This window comes from Lithohypha guttulata, assembly GCF_036872675.1.
Source record: "Lithohypha guttulata strain CCFEE 5908 chromosome Unknown scaffold_1, whole genome shotgun sequence".
Taxonomy (NCBI): domain Eukaryota; kingdom Fungi; phylum Ascomycota; class Eurotiomycetes; order Chaetothyriales; family Trichomeriaceae; genus Lithohypha; species Lithohypha guttulata.
Window position 1 is genome coordinate 5,333,796 of NW_027042750.1, and position 14,611 is coordinate 5,348,406.

At 49.7% G+C, this 14,611-nt stretch overlaps 6 protein-coding genes across 6 annotated transcripts; 3 read left to right on the forward strand and 3 right to left on the reverse strand.

The window, feature by feature from the left end:
• Nucleotides 1-509: 509 nt before the first annotated feature.
• Nucleotides 510-2,003, forward strand: GLK1_1 (glucokinase; the record flags this gene model as incomplete). Its single annotated transcript, XM_064896331.1, has 1 exon — nt 510-2,003. The coding sequence occupies one exon, from the start codon at nt 510-512 to the stop codon at nt 2,001-2,003; it is 1,494 nt and encodes a 497-aa protein (XP_064759018.1).
• A 491-nt stretch (nt 2,004-2,494) lies between these two features.
• On the reverse strand, nt 2,495-6,543 carry LTR64_001957 (uncharacterized protein; the record flags this gene model as incomplete). The annotated part of the gene is made up of 2 exons (XM_064896332.1): nt 2,495-3,964; nt 4,012-6,543. 2 exons carry the CDS (start codon nt 6,541-6,543, stop codon nt 2,495-2,497), a joined length of 4,002 nt encoding a protein of 1,333 aa, XP_064759019.1.
• Nucleotides 6,544-8,002: 1,459 nt separating this feature from the next.
• Nucleotides 8,003-8,724, reverse strand: LTR64_001958 (uncharacterized protein; the record flags this gene model as incomplete). Its single annotated transcript, XM_064896333.1, has 2 exons — nt 8,003-8,606; nt 8,660-8,724. 2 exons carry the CDS (start codon nt 8,722-8,724, stop codon nt 8,003-8,005), a joined length of 669 nt encoding a protein of 222 aa, XP_064759020.1.
• A 565-nt stretch (nt 8,725-9,289) lies between these two features.
• On the forward strand, nt 9,290-11,108 carry RPN3 (26S proteasome non-ATPase regulatory subunit; the record flags this gene model as incomplete). Its single annotated transcript, XM_064896334.1, has 3 exons — nt 9,290-9,536; nt 9,586-10,901; nt 10,962-11,108. 3 exons carry the CDS (start codon nt 9,290-9,292, stop codon nt 11,106-11,108), a joined length of 1,710 nt encoding a protein of 569 aa, XP_064759021.1.
• A 651-nt stretch (nt 11,109-11,759) lies between these two features.
• LTR64_001960 (uncharacterized protein) lies at nt 11,760-13,199 on the forward strand (the record flags this gene model as incomplete). Its single annotated transcript, XM_064896335.1, has 3 exons — nt 11,760-12,002; nt 12,058-12,072; nt 12,132-13,199. 3 exons carry the CDS (start codon nt 11,760-11,762, stop codon nt 13,197-13,199), a joined length of 1,326 nt encoding a protein of 441 aa, XP_064759022.1.
• Nucleotides 13,200-13,481: 282 nt separating this feature from the next.
• Nucleotides 13,482-14,036, reverse strand: LTR64_001961 (uncharacterized protein; the record flags this gene model as incomplete). Its single annotated transcript, XM_064896336.1, has 1 exon — nt 13,482-14,036. One exon carries the CDS (start codon nt 14,034-14,036, stop codon nt 13,482-13,484), a length of 555 nt encoding a protein of 184 aa, XP_064759023.1.
• Between the last annotated feature and the right edge of the window lie 575 nt (nt 14,037-14,611).

Here is a 14,611-nt window from a genome sequence, read left to right on the forward strand (position 1 = left end):
AGACTGCTATGTACTTCTCTACAATCAGCTTGAAGTGCATGAGGTTACGCTTGTCTGCTACCGTTAATGTTGCTGGGAAGCAAGGCGACTCTACAGTAAGGTCTAAGGAACAAGAAAGGCTTCAAAGTTCTTGTTCTAGTGAAGCTCTTGCCTGCGTCGGAATTGCACACTGTTCGCTGGTCAAGATCCAGAATATTTGCCGGTTCTCTGGTGTGGCAGGACGATATAGCCGGTCACAGAACCTCAATTCGAATCATCGGAGGCGATCTCCTCGTTTTGGAGAAAGCGGGCGGTTCTCGTTGACAATACCAAGTAGCAACCCAATATCCCGCAGAGTTTTAAGTTCTTATGATGCTTCTCGATACTCACAGGCCAGTGCTTTCCGATCATCTGCGGCAACAGTTACAAAGCCGTTCGCTGAACACGTGCAGAAACCTGGCAGAACCGATCTGGAGCATGACACGGGTGACAACGGTTCGATACTCTGATTCGCTCGCCTGCTCGTTGAAATGAATCCCCTCGAGGCTGCCGAAAGCGTGGCAGAACAGTTTGAAGTCTCAGATTCTAACATTCAGAATTGCGTCAACCAGTTCATAACGGAGCTCAATGATGGCTTATCGGAATGGCGACCGACAATGTGCCAGATACCAACATATATCACTCGCGTCGCTAATGGGACGGAGAGAGGATTTACACTCGCTGTCGATCTGGGCGGAACTAACCTGAAGATCTGCTCTGTCGATCTGCACGGAAATTCGACATATACGACCAAACAATCTGAATGCCTGATACCGAAGAATCTGACGGTCGCCTCAAAAGCAAATGACCTCTTCGCGTTCATTGCTGCCGAGATAAAGGCGTTTCTCGAGGATCATCATGTTAACCGACTGCACTCTAACCAAAAGCTCAGTTTGGGCTTCTGTTTCGCTTTTCCTCTCAGGCAGACCTCTGTAAACTCCGGAGTCCTCCTGCACTGGGTCAAAGGTTTCGATGTACCTGATGCTGTCAACCAAGACGTCTGCCAGCTATTGCAAAACGAGCTCGACAACCAAAAGGTTCCGGTGAAGATCAGTGCGATTGTCAACGACACACTGGGCACATTGATGACGCGTGCCTACACATTGCCTGTAAACAAGACACGTACCTCAGTCGGTGCGATCTTCAGCACAGGGACCAACGGTGCGTACCTGGAACAACTCCACAAAATCAAAAAGGACATCGGCAAACATGACAGCAGTACTGGAGAGATGTTCCTCAGCACAGAGTGGGGTTCTTTCGACCAAGTACTATCCGTACTAAGCAACACCCAATACGACCAACACATCGCCCAATACGGTGTAGACCGCAACATGCAAATGTTCGAGAAGCGAATGAGCGGACCATTCCTCGGCGAACTCCTCCGAATAGCCATCGAAAGAATGTACGATGATCCCCGTCTCGGCCTCTTCCCAAATTACAAACGTGGCGACAAGAAACTCAATCTACGAACCCCATGGTCCGTGGAGCCAAGCATGCTCAGCATCGCCGAAGGCAGCGACACCAAAGCCCTAACCAAGAAGATCGAAGAGGTCTTCGGCTTTCCCAGCTGGGCGATCACACTCCAAGACTCCCGCGCTGTCCAAATGGTCAGTCGTGCGATCGGACGACGCGCCGCACGGCTCGCAGGCATGGCCGTCGGTGCCGTCATCATACAAAGCGGTAAACTTCAACATCACGATCCCCTCGTCCAACCAGCGAGAGAATCCATCGAGGGTCGCCGCATGTCTGAAATCAACGCCGAAGCGAGAATGGTTGACGTGGCTGTGGACGGCAACGTCTTCGAGATGTTTCCTAGGTTCGAGGTTCACATGCGAGATGCGCTGAGGGCGATCGATGGTATTGGACCGGAAGGCGAGAGGAGAATACGTATTGGACTTGCGAAGGATGGCTCGAGTGTTGGAACGGCTATTATTGCGTTGCTTGCGGCGCAGCAGGAGGACGTACGGGATGGTTTGAGCAAGTAAGTGATTGGGGATTTGAGTTATGAGACATGTATCAAAAAAGGCACGGGTGGATCTGGATATTAGTTCTTGACCATGTACCTAAAGCAAATGAGATTCGAGTTTCTGCAAACGCAGAATGTCAATATTATGCCACTTTCTAAGGAGGTCTGTCCAGATGTGCCATGTGCATGAATGAATATTCCGTATATTCTCTCTATACCTTCATTCGGGTCAGGTATGAATCGCTATCTGATTCTATTATCTCCAAAACACTATTAACTTCAGCCTCAAAATGGGCAGGTATAGTATGGTAACGTATTAGATCTACCTTGATCACCTTCTTCATCTCAGTCTTAAATACGTTACAAACGCATGAAGGCAACGTAGGTGCCCGATCCAAACTGGTATCTCCTTTCCTTTCCAACATACACATCCAAAGGTTTCTGCTTTACCCCAAATCCATGTACCTCACTATGTCCAGCTCACAAGATGGCAGATTGCCCGTAATTTCGTCACTTCTTACCCTTTACACTAAAGAACTTTTTAAATCCACCTCCCTCCTTATTGTTCGCTAGCTGACTTCCATTAGGCCGACCATTAATTATAAAAGGCTGCACCTCCTGCTGCGTTGCTGGAGGTGGAGCAGTGCTCAGTAGAAAATTAGCGAGGTCGCCTGTATCGAAGGCGGTCGAGCCATCCCTTCGTCCAGCCGTGCTCGAGGTGGTATCTTGAGAGCCACGCTCTCTGTGACTCATAGAATTTGAGGCACGTATTTGTTTGCTGCTCGCACGGTTGCGATCAACGTGTGAAGCGTGTGTTGCTTGAGTTGGACGATAGACGTCTAACTTGGAGCCTGTCTGCGTGAGGTGTGGAGAGTCTGCTCGGGCTCGAGATTGTGCAGATACAGTTTGGGCGTAAGTGCGTGGTTTTGGTGTATCTTGAGTGGCAGACGCCGCCGAGCGGTTGTTACGGACAAGGCCTCTTAATTTGTCCATGCTGTGAGTGTGATTCAGTGTCGGTTTCGATTCACTAAAATGGTCTCTGGGCATGGCTGGCAAGGCAGTCATGGTGGGTGGTGGAGCCGTATTGCGAAGAAAGTCCATCAAAGACTCCTCTTGAGTCTGTTTTGATGGTGGTACGACGTTGAGGAGATCGTCGTCATCGCTTTCTCCAAGGTCGTAGGGATCCTTTACACGCCTCCGAGTTCTTCTCGGCATGCCATCGTCGCTGCTTGGCTGTCGATTAGCACGAGGTTGTGCCGACATATTGATTTGGTCCTCGTTCCTAACTAGTGGTGTATTCGAGTTGTTTCTTGTAGCCGTTGAGGCAGCTTCCGGTCCTTCACTGGAGGATTTGGGCATTGAAGAGACCAGCCCATTCAGGTCATCAGAGTCCATTGTTGTCCTGAAAGGTGCAATATGTCGGTTGATTCGATGTTCACCCGGTGCTCGAGGTGGACCTTCTCGAATGAAATCTATTAGTGCCGACGATTCCGCATGCCGAGACGGCCTTGGATCTCGCGCTTGCAACCTGTTGGACACTTTGCGAGCCGCCTTAGGAGATGATGGACCAGTACCAACCGTCGCATTTGGCGGCACCTCGCCCTGGGCAGACGTGACATTTACGTTACCAAACGTTTTCGGTAACTGGTCGTCGTTGCTTGGTCCAGTAGAACGTGCGTAATCTGCCAAATCTCTGATACTGTTTGTGCGATCAAATTTGGCATCTCTAGGTTCACCAATGAGGTTTTTGTGTTTCGAGGCTGGTCTTGGTGGGGTTTGAATGGCTATATCTTTGGATGAAGGCACGGTCTTATGCTCTCCCTGACCCATACCAACCTGCGGCGCTTGACCCGCATCCATGCTAACGTTTCGCGATCGTGTTGTAGGGTGAGATGGGGGTTTCTCTTGCCCTGGTGGGGCAGTGTTCCTGATGAAGTCTGCAAGATCCTGTGTTTGAGATCGTCTTGGAGTATGGTTGATCTAAAGACCGTTAGTAGGTTGATACACGAGACTACTATAGCACTTACGTCTCTGTTGAAAGCGGCGACAGGTGGGGTCAGTGAAACCAGAAGGGTTTCGTCGCTTTTAATGAGCATTTCAAGACTTCGTTTATGGGTCTCATCTTCAGGGCTGCCTCTGATAATATTGTTATCTGAATCTGCACGAAGTCGCAGATGTCCTCGCTTCTCAGACGAGCCTGATTGGGCAGTTTCAGGTCGAGCTTTGTTCATGCTAGTAGGCGTCGAAGAGTGAGCCCGTCGAACATCGTCTGTCATGTCACCAGCTGCCATCTGCTGGTGAATTGTTTGTGGTCGGCCATTAGCATCTCTAGTGAACCCGAGTAATCGACTACTGCTGGAGGAAGATTTGGAATGACCACGTGCTCGTCCTGCATTGCCTTCGTCCATTGAGACTTGGCGCTTGTATAGAATTTGAGGTAGGCCTGGGGCTGGCTCACTGCTGACCATGTTCTCTGTATTGGAATATTTGCTGCTCGAAAGCGAGGTTGGCGAACCAGGAGCGATGCTGCTTGTGGGTGGTTCTCTTGGTACAAACGGGTAGTCCGGTTGTTGATCGAAACTCTGGTTCTCGTTTGGTGTTGGTACGTATAGAGGTTCTGGATGGTCTCGCCTGTCCTCCTCTGATGCGTATTCCTCAATAGGCGAATCAGATCCGTTTACTGGTGCTGAAACACGTCGCATATCATGCGGAAACCTTGGCGAATGATCTCGATGCGAATATATGGAAGGTGTATTCATCTCGTGTGACTGCTGAGAATAACGCTTGTGCTCTTCCAACTGTCGTGCTTTGATCTGCTCGTAAGGATCTTTCGACCTACGCCGTCCAGGCACTGTTGTTTCAAGATCGGATTTAGGTCGCTCGCGTCGACCACCAGGAGCGTATACCATGTCGGAGTCCTGCGCTGCTTTGATTGATGCGCTTGCAAGAGGTTGTCTTGTTGTTCGAGACGGGTCGATCTCCGCTTGCTGATGAACTCGACCGACATGGTGGACACCGACTGCACTCAGAGCACCTGCCAGGACACCCACTGTTGCATCTAGTTCTTCTGATGAGGGTGTAGCTTTTGGTCGCACTGGCTTTTCGTCTTTGGCCGTTTCGATAGTCAAATCTCGCTGTCTTGCTTGTGGCGACTCCAGGTCGGCAGTACCGTTCGAGAAGGTATAACCCGCATTCGATAAGTACAGTTGAGGTTCACGACGCTCATCGTGAACCTCGATCGGCGGAACGATATTCTCTCGTCTAGGCGAATCTGGTGTGGCTGTAAAAGGTATTTTCATGGCGGGGACAGAATTAGATCTAGTGCGATCGAAGGTCGGCCTCAAGGGGCTTCGTTCTTGGAAGTAAGGCGTATCCTCGTCATTTAGGTTGTACATCGTATCCTCGTCTTCTAAGTATTTGCCCGGCAGCGTTGGCATACTCATAGGCCTGCCACCACTGACCTCCATGTCATCCTCTTGCTGGTGCATAACATTTTCAAGGTTGCCATCTGCTTCAAGGAGGGGGACGTCCGAAGGATTAGCAGCACCAAGCATTGCCGCTGTAGATTGTCTCTTCTCTTCCAATATAGGGTGAATCAATGGACGGGCATTACTGCTTGTGGTTTGGCTATAGTATGAACCTTGACCTGGCGATTGTGTTACCTCTGGCGACAGGGAGCGTGGACCAAGGGCAGGAGCTCGAGTATTTCGCCGCCACGAACGCCATAGACGCGAGAGAGGACTGTCCCTGCCAACATGATTCATGTCTTTCCCATCTAGCAGGATATCAGCATCCCTGGCGGCGAGTTGCATCTGTGGCGTTTGTGCAATGTTGTCGTGGCCGCGAGCATTGTCGTGACGTTTCTGTGCATACTGCGCAGCATAGTGTAAAGCTTGTTCTCCAAGGTATTCAATGATTGAGGTCAAAAAGATAGCAGCACCAGGTGTAACAGCCATTGACTGACGTGCTTCGGCAGGCGAAGCTGCAGCCCGATCGAGCAACTGCTCCTTCTCAAGCCATTCCTCCTCATCTTCTTCCTCGAAGTCACCCAGTCGAGCATATACCATGCATCTCAACCGTGCCAGCTTCCAGACCAGATCCGGATCAAAATGGCTTCCGGATTGGACAGAGTTCTGGTTGGAGTATAGTTCCTCAGCTTCCTCGTCTTCAATATAGTCCTTTAACTCTTCCTCAGCATAGCGTAACGCCGACTTGCCTAGCCTTGGTTTTAGCACAGCGGGGACTGCAGCCTTCAATTGTCCTAAAGCGACCGAGTGTGAAGTAGAGATGATACAGTATAACACATGGTCAGAGAATTCGTTTAGTAGGGTGAGGGCCGACTGCGAGATGTCGACCTTCCTATCGTACTCGGTAGAGATCAGGTCGGAGGATTCGCCGCGAGCGAAATAAGCGGGTGGTGGGTTCACGAATGGTACCAGATGGCTAGTAACGTTCGACTTGGCTGAGCTGGACATCATGTCACTCGAAAGACTAGGTGATCGCACCGTTTGGATGTGTGGTGTGTCGAAGCCATCCAGACGGCCATACTTCATCGCCATTGTTGAGAGGTCTCATCGATCACTGATGGAAACTATAGGCAAGCGAGTCAATCTGAGCGCAAGTAGTTCGATTCGGGCATGTGTCGCAGAAGTCACCAGTCAACTATCATCCTCGACTATGTCGTGTCACACATCCGGTCGATGTCAACAAAGTGGCAGATTAGGTGGGACCGGTGTACGACGAGGGACAGATTAGTTGTGTTGTGTGTCGCAAAGTTGAGTTCGTCTAGATATTCCGCAGCGCAGGCAAGGATCGACAGTGAACGTTTATCTCAAGCTTTGGGCGGGATGGTGATCCAATTGCGCACAGATGATCAACTAGTACCCATTTATTGATTTGATGCCAGAGATCCAACCAAGTAATCAGTATTCAAATGCTGTGTAGCCTGCGAAGGTCGCATATACGCTGGCAGATTGCACGACCGTTGAAGGACGAGGATAGAGAGATGCAGTATCCTTGAGGAATATGCAATGGCCAGGATGAGGGTTGTGGCCCTCAACCAACTCTCATTTGCAGCTTGCTTTCCACCTTCGAAAAGTCCACTGAAGAAACTTTCCGAGATGGTTGCAAAACTGCTAGTGGCATCGGTGATAACGTCAAGTACACCAAGAGAAGCCTAGCTCAGCTACTTCAAGCCAGCGGGGGGAAATGCACAAGGCGATGGCTGGCATTTTGGCTTCCAATCAGCTCGTAGAACAGGTTTCACGTACACACGTTGTATCTTTTGCTCAGGCGGAGCTGAAGTTCATGAGTCGCACACACAGGAGCGCAGGAAGTTGCTCGGTAAACAGTGCTGCTCCAGACTCCATGCATGTTGAGATTGAGATCGTCTTTCACATCGCAGGAGCTGAAAGATTCATTTACAACTGCGGCCGAAATCGACATGTTTCGGGCAGGCAGGACTGGAGAAATTACAGACGAGGCTAGCGCCTCCCCTGGGCTTCAAGTTTGCGGATCATTTCTGGCGTCCTTCCAGATGCAGATGCAATATCTCGATAGTGGCGGATGAACCCAGATGGAGAGAGCAATCATGAAGGGACAGGCTGTCACTCTTATTACGCCCACTTTCGCCTTGTTGCATGTTGAAGGTCGTCAAAGCCTGCTACAACGCCTACGGCTGCCAAATGCGACGCATGTCAACAATAGCTGACAGTGCTATACAATTTGGAGTATTGCATTTGTCGCTTGTTCACCTTCTTCCTGGAGACATCACTTGTGCGACCGCCAGCCTGGAAGCAACTCAACAACATACCCAACGTAGAGTTTCGTCGACGTGATTCTGCCTGCTCTACGTGCTGTATCAGAGATAGCCACCAGCCACCAAATGAGCCTACCAGAATATTTACTGACATCTTATGCTACTGTATGCCCTCAGCCCTTAGCTAGTAAGAAACACGAGCACTTGACGCTTCACCCACAGGTCAGGAAGATGTGTCAATACGCTCTATCTAGTGACTGTCAAGCTCGCAAACCACCCAAATCTCTTTCCATTTCAGCAATTCTTGTTTCAAGCTCTTTCTTCCTAGCTTCGAGATCCTTGATAGCTTCTTCTTCAGCTTTTAGATGGGCTTCCGCAACGACCTCGGGCATTTTTGCATCATTCATTATCGAGCTTGCATTGGATTGGGTCAGAGAAGACTGTTGGCGCACAATCTTGTCCTCGTAACGCTTGATGGAGGAGGACAGTTTCTCGTTCTTGGAACGCAGAGCTGCAATTCTGTCCGTTGCGCCTGGCAAGCTGTGAGCAGAACACAACCTCTCGACGCCATGAAGCAACACTTCGACGTCAACACCACGCGCTCGGCCATTGAAGCGATTGGAAGACTGAATCTTCTTCACCAAATCGTTGCCTAACACTCTGGCCACTGCCGATGAGTGCGTCTGGCTGCCACTAGCTACAGTTTTGCGTCTTCCTGCAGTGTCGTGACCATAGTCTCTACCACTTTTGATGTTTGGATCCGTGGAGAATAGACCCTTCTCATGAGGTTCCGTATCACGTATTAAGAGAGTGATCTCCTGACTGTAGACTAGAGCGTTCGTAAAGGGCCGTGAGGGAGGAAATCTGCAAGCTTTAGTACGTCGGTATTGCACGCTCACGATCTCTGATTTGCGCACTGTATTTCATCTATCGATTTAGCAGAGAGATTGATATGGTCAAGGTGGTTTTGCAAACGCGGCATTGTTCGAGACGTAAGTACTCATCGCACAGATGCTTGAGACAAAATTCAGTGTACCAACTCCTCAGCTTTGGTTCAGTGGTGTCCCCAGCAGAAGAGTGCGGTGATCGCTTGGGAATTAACCCGTTTCAGCGCAGACACGGCAGGAACGAAGTGCACGGTGACGCGATGCAGCAGTCGCCTTGGGCCCACTTTCCATTAATCAACACCAAAGCCTCAAGTGGTATGCTCTCATGCTTCACGTCTTACAGATATTACCATCTCGGCACTCAAACAGCCTCTGGTTGCATGTTGGATCAAGCGAGCGATCTCTAACACTTGACGCTGCAGTCGACGTACTTGTTGCTTAACAACGAAACCACTACCACACGCATCATACTTTCGCCCTGGTCCAGCATATCCGGAGAAGCAGTATTATATCTTATCCACCTGTCCTGAGCACATTTGCTGTTCTCTCCACGATTGTTAGAGTCTTGGTCGCAAAGAACACAGTCTTGCAATCGGTTTCTATCCTCACAGTCTTTGTCGCAATTGAACGCCACACTCTTAGTCAACTTGTGGGAGCAGGATGAGTGGAGACAAAGGCAAACGCAACAGCGTGAGCAGACCGAACGACCACAAGAGGAAGGACAGCAAGTCCAAGTCGCAGAAAGATACACAAAAACCCAAGGACAAGGTTGGTGACGAGGAAATGACTGTGGTAGTTCCACCTTCGAAAGGTGATGCAGGAAAGAATGAGGATGTCGCAATGAATGGCACTGACGAGGCAAAACTAAAAGACCCGCCAGTCGATCCAAAGGCCAAAGCCATTGCAGGTATGATGACTCGTTTCTTCAGCACAGTCGATATCTAATTGTGACACAGACATCAAAGCCAATCTCACGTTACTCGAAAAAGCAGTCAGCCTCTTCGACCCTCGTTTTACTCTGCGAGTATTGCGGAATATTCCTTCTGTGCGGAAACAGCTCTCGGCCGACCTGTTAGCACGTGTCATTATCGAAACCTACACAACTCCTACTCCTACCTCGTTCGCGTTGCTGAAAGCATTGGGTGATGAGGAGGGATTTCCAAGAGCTGATGCTGATGCGTGGGTCAAGAAGAAGGATTCGGCACAGTCCGCCTCTAAGAAGAGCGACACTACGCCCAAGGAGATCCTTGCAGAGGTCGATGTCTATTTTTCCATTCTCATCCAGGTCTACTTCTACGACACAAAGAATATCGAGTCAGGAGCTGAATTCTCCGAAGGACTTATCGGTTACTTAAAGCCCCTGAACAAGCGCACCTTGGATTCGCTGGCCGCACGAGCATACTTCTACTATTCTCTCTTCCTTGAGGAGACTGATCCCAAGCCACCAAGCCCGAACGCTGCGGTTGTGTCCATCAGAAAGACCTTGCTCGACGCTCTCCGAACTGCCACTCTCCGAAAAGACCAAGATACTCAAGCTGCGGTCATCACCTTACTTCTGCGAAACTATCTCTCTACCTCCCGTATCACACAAGCTGACCTTCTCATCTCGCACACTCAGTTTCCAGATTCCGCAGCCAACAACCAGGTCGCCAGATACCTGTATTATCTTGGCCGAATCAGGGCGATTCAACTGAATTACTCCGAAGCACACGACCATCTGATAGGTGCCACTCGGAAGGCGCCCACATCCTACAAGGCCAGTGGTTTCTACCAAGCATCGACAAAACTACTCATCGTGGTCGAACTGTTGATGGGAGATATTCCCGATCGGGCCATTTTCCGACAGCCCAGCCTAGAGAAAATCTTGTCCCCTTACCTACAGTTGGTGCAAGCTGTCTCTTCAGGCGACGTGAATGCTTTCCAGAACCTCACTCAGAAATACAGCTCCGTCTTTCGAGCCGACAGCACGTATACCCTCATCCTTCGACTACGACAAAACGTCATCAAGACTGGTATACGCATGATGTCCCTATCCTATGCACGCATCTCTCTCCGAGACATGTGTTTACGTCTTGGTCTGGAAAGCGAAGAGTCTGCAGAATACATTGTCGCTAAGGCGATCAGAGATGGTGTCATCGAAGCCACTCTGGATCATGAACATGGCTATATGAGGAGCAAGGATGTGGGTGATGTATACAGCAGCAACGAGCCGTTTGACGCATACTCATCAAGAATAAGAGCTTGTCTGGCTCTACACGATGAGAGTGTCAAGGTAAGCTTTTCCATAACCACGAGATCATTGACCATCACGAAGCTAACTCTTGTCTTCTAGGCTATGCGCTTCCCAATGAACCAACACAGACTCGAATTGAAGAAAGCCCAGGAAGCACGTGAGCGAGAGCGAGAGCTTGCAAAAGAGATTGTGGATGGAGAGATAGATGAGGAAGATGGTCCAGGTGGTGATTTTGAGGGCATATAAAATTGTCCTTGCTGAGCGTGCAGTACTGATGTGTATCCCAAAAGGGTGATGCTTTGTAGTCCAATAGTGAGGACAACTGAGCTCGCCACTACCTCAGTGTTTAGTCACGAAGTAACATCTGTTGCAAGGTAATCTCGATGCAACGAGGGCCTGCCTGTAACCCATGTTTATGTGTCTGTGTTGTCGTGTTCAAGAATGATGAACAATCGGTAGGGCTTCGACCAAAACCTCGTGATCTTCGAGAGTCTGGTCAAACTGCCTCGCTTCCTCCTTGTGCATGATTCTTTGACACAGTATATTTCGCTCAGAGAGAGAGCCTGCACTGATGTAAAGTTATTTACTGCTGCTCGTGCGAACACTGCAACCCTAACGCTGCCTGGGGAAAATGATTCCTGGAGAGTGGTCCAAGACCTAAAACGACGATCTCAGGCATCACTTTCCAGCTTTGAACAGTGTATCAACCAACAACCGTCAAGTTTGAGTGCCAGCTTGCATTCGAATACCAAAAATCTGGCTTCCAGCTATGTTGCATCCCTTTGAGATACTCATGCCATGCGCCGCCACTGTAGTACTCGATTGAACGCCTGACAGGAACCTCATAGTTGACCCCTGCTACCACGATACTTTGTCTCAGCACAACTTGCCACCAATATGGCCGAGTCAGTATCTGGGCGAAGCTTAAGCATTTCAGCAGAGCACGAGCCATTGCTGGACGATCTCGATAGCGAAGACCTTGCCGTGGATCAAAGAACTGCCACTGTCCACAACAGCGCGACTGCCAAGACGAAGAGAGAGTTGGTGCTGTTGCAATGGCGGCACTTCGAGAGCAAGATCAAGGTTGCTGCTGTGATGTTTTGCTTCTTTGTAACGGGCATGCATGTCACATCAATAGGAGTATGTATCACTAGCTATAAGGATCGCCCGACTGATTGCTAATAGTATCTCCAAGGTTCTACTTCCCGTGGTAAGCCATGTCACTATAACACTAGCTCAAACCATTGATTCGCTAACTACTCCCTACAGGTCGAATCGTATTACAGCCTCAGCGATACCCAAGCTGCCTTTATCTTTCCTCTTGGAGTCATTGGCTATGTCTGCGGCACCATTTCACTCACTAACACTCTCTCCCGTTATGGTTGGCGAGGAATGGCATCTGCAGCACCTTTTCTTCACGTGGTTGCGATGTCGACACTATCTACTGGTCCACCATTCTTCGTTGTGCTATTTGCACATCTCGCTGCAGGTCTAGGAACTGGCCATTCAGACGCTGGCGTATGTGCCTGGGCTAGCCGACTGCCCTACGCCAACGTCGTGCAGGGCTTGATCCATGGGTCTTTCGCGCTCGGATGCATAACAGGTCCAGTCCTCTGCGTCGCTGTACTTCAGGTAAATCTTCAATGGTATGTCTTTTACCGGATCATGATCGTGTTCACCATCCTTGAGTTCATTGTCCTTGCTGCAGCTTTTCGACACGAGGACCTGAAAAGGTATTCGGCAGCACATGATCCCCAGCCTGAGGAGATGGAAACCGGGAGCTCTCCCCGAACGAAACTCGTCTGGCTGTGTGGACTCTTTTACTTTGTCTATCTGGGTGCTGAATCATCTTTCACAAACTGGACGCCGACTTACATGCAGCGCATCCGCCATGCCGATTCTACGACAGCTTCTCTGTCCTCGTCAATCTTTTGGCTCGGTATGGCTCTTGGGAGATTCTTTCTCGGACCTGTGACAGAATACTTCGGCCTCCCTGTCTCGGTTTCTGCCTACATCGTCCTGGGAACACTTTCGGAGCTTATCTTCAAATTGACATCGAGCATCAAAGTCGCTCTGTTCGCGCTTAGTGGCTGCGGCTTCTTTCTCGGTCCCATGTTCCCATCTGGCGTGCTGCTACTGTCTCAGAAATTGAACAAGCAGCAGTATGTCGGTGGTGTGGCACTCGCTGCAGCCTTTGGGCAAATTGGCGGTGCTGGAGCGCCTTTGATAATCGGTTTCATGGCTGATAGACTTGGTCTACAACACCTGACGAATGTTGTGTTAGTTTTGTTTATATTGCTGCTGATGACGTGGATGTTGTTTTGCAGGTTCAGTTGACCTCTTTGTGCTGGGGTCTTGGTTGCGCTTGCGCATGATTCGCATGCGACGCGACCCGACGCGATCTGGGCGATGAAGTTGGATAAAATTGCCCGAACGGGTAGGTGACCTTCCCAGGCAGGCTATCTTGAGGTCGACTCGCTTCGCATCTGTATGCGGCCCGAAGCGAACAATCTGATCAATGTTGCTAAAGCTCGACAGCTTCCAAAGTTTTCCCTGTTTAGCACTATCGACGAACCTAGCAGGATTGAACTTCGTACTTGGACGTTCAGTCAAGCCCTCTCAATCAACAAACTTCTCGAAATACATCCTCTCGAATCCGTCCTCTACTTTTCTGTCTGTCTCCTTAAATCCCAGCTTTTCATACAGCTTCACATTCTCCCACATCTTTACATTCGTGTACAGTTGCAGCCTTCTCAATCCACGTTCCCGAGCTAGCTGCTCTGCGAAGTCCATGAGTAGTCGTCCATATCCGCGACCTTGAGCATCTGGATGAACGACTAGGTTGTTGATGTGTAGGGATGTATCCTGTGCCTTGACGATGATTGAGCCGAGAACGTTATGATCGATATTAGGATCGGGAGACATATTGTGACCAGCTAGTGTGGTATGAGACCTGCATGCTAATGATGTCGATGCGACCCGCAATACATATATCTCGTGACTTTGCAGCAGCTGATCATAGTCTGCAGTCATAGGCGCTGGTTCACGACCTACACGCTCGATGTATTTGGTGTATGCGGCTTTGACTAAGAAGACGATAGTTGGAATGTCGATTGCCTCAGCTCGTACAATGGTTGGAATCGTGGATTGTTGTGTTTCGGGAGTGGTTCTCATGCTGACCACAAGGTTTGTCGAGGGTAGTCGTGCGGAGCCAAGAGCTACAGTAGATTGTCTAGAATGAGAAAGCACGCTTTGCTTGTGAAGGCGCTAAGAGATACGTAGTAGAGCTCATCAAGAGTTCGGCGATGAGTCATCCGTTGGTATTCGATCAGCTGCCGCAGTTGTTACCTTTCACATAAAGGAACATTTCTTGCCAGATATGGAGAGACTCTTCTCTTCGTGTGCAACTTCTCCGTGGTACGTCGTCGCAGCCCGCTGCTTTTAAGGTCGGTAACCACTTCGAGGCTAGCTGCACGTTCACTGAGTCATGTGTCAGAGCCTGTTCAGTTAAGACAACGAGTTCTTAGATTGCCTCTATGCCGGTTGTGCACCGATGGTGATTTCTCCATGCAGAGTTAGCCATACTAGTAGTGGATTTCGTCTTCTACACCTCGGTAGTGTTGCAAAGGCACGGCGACCTTGTGCAGGCGTGAATTTGCGGGCTGAAAGTTGCCCGAGCTCTAGTTTGCTTTATGGAGAGCTGTGTGAAATATCATCTATACGTGTATACATCGCGCGTGCAGTATCGA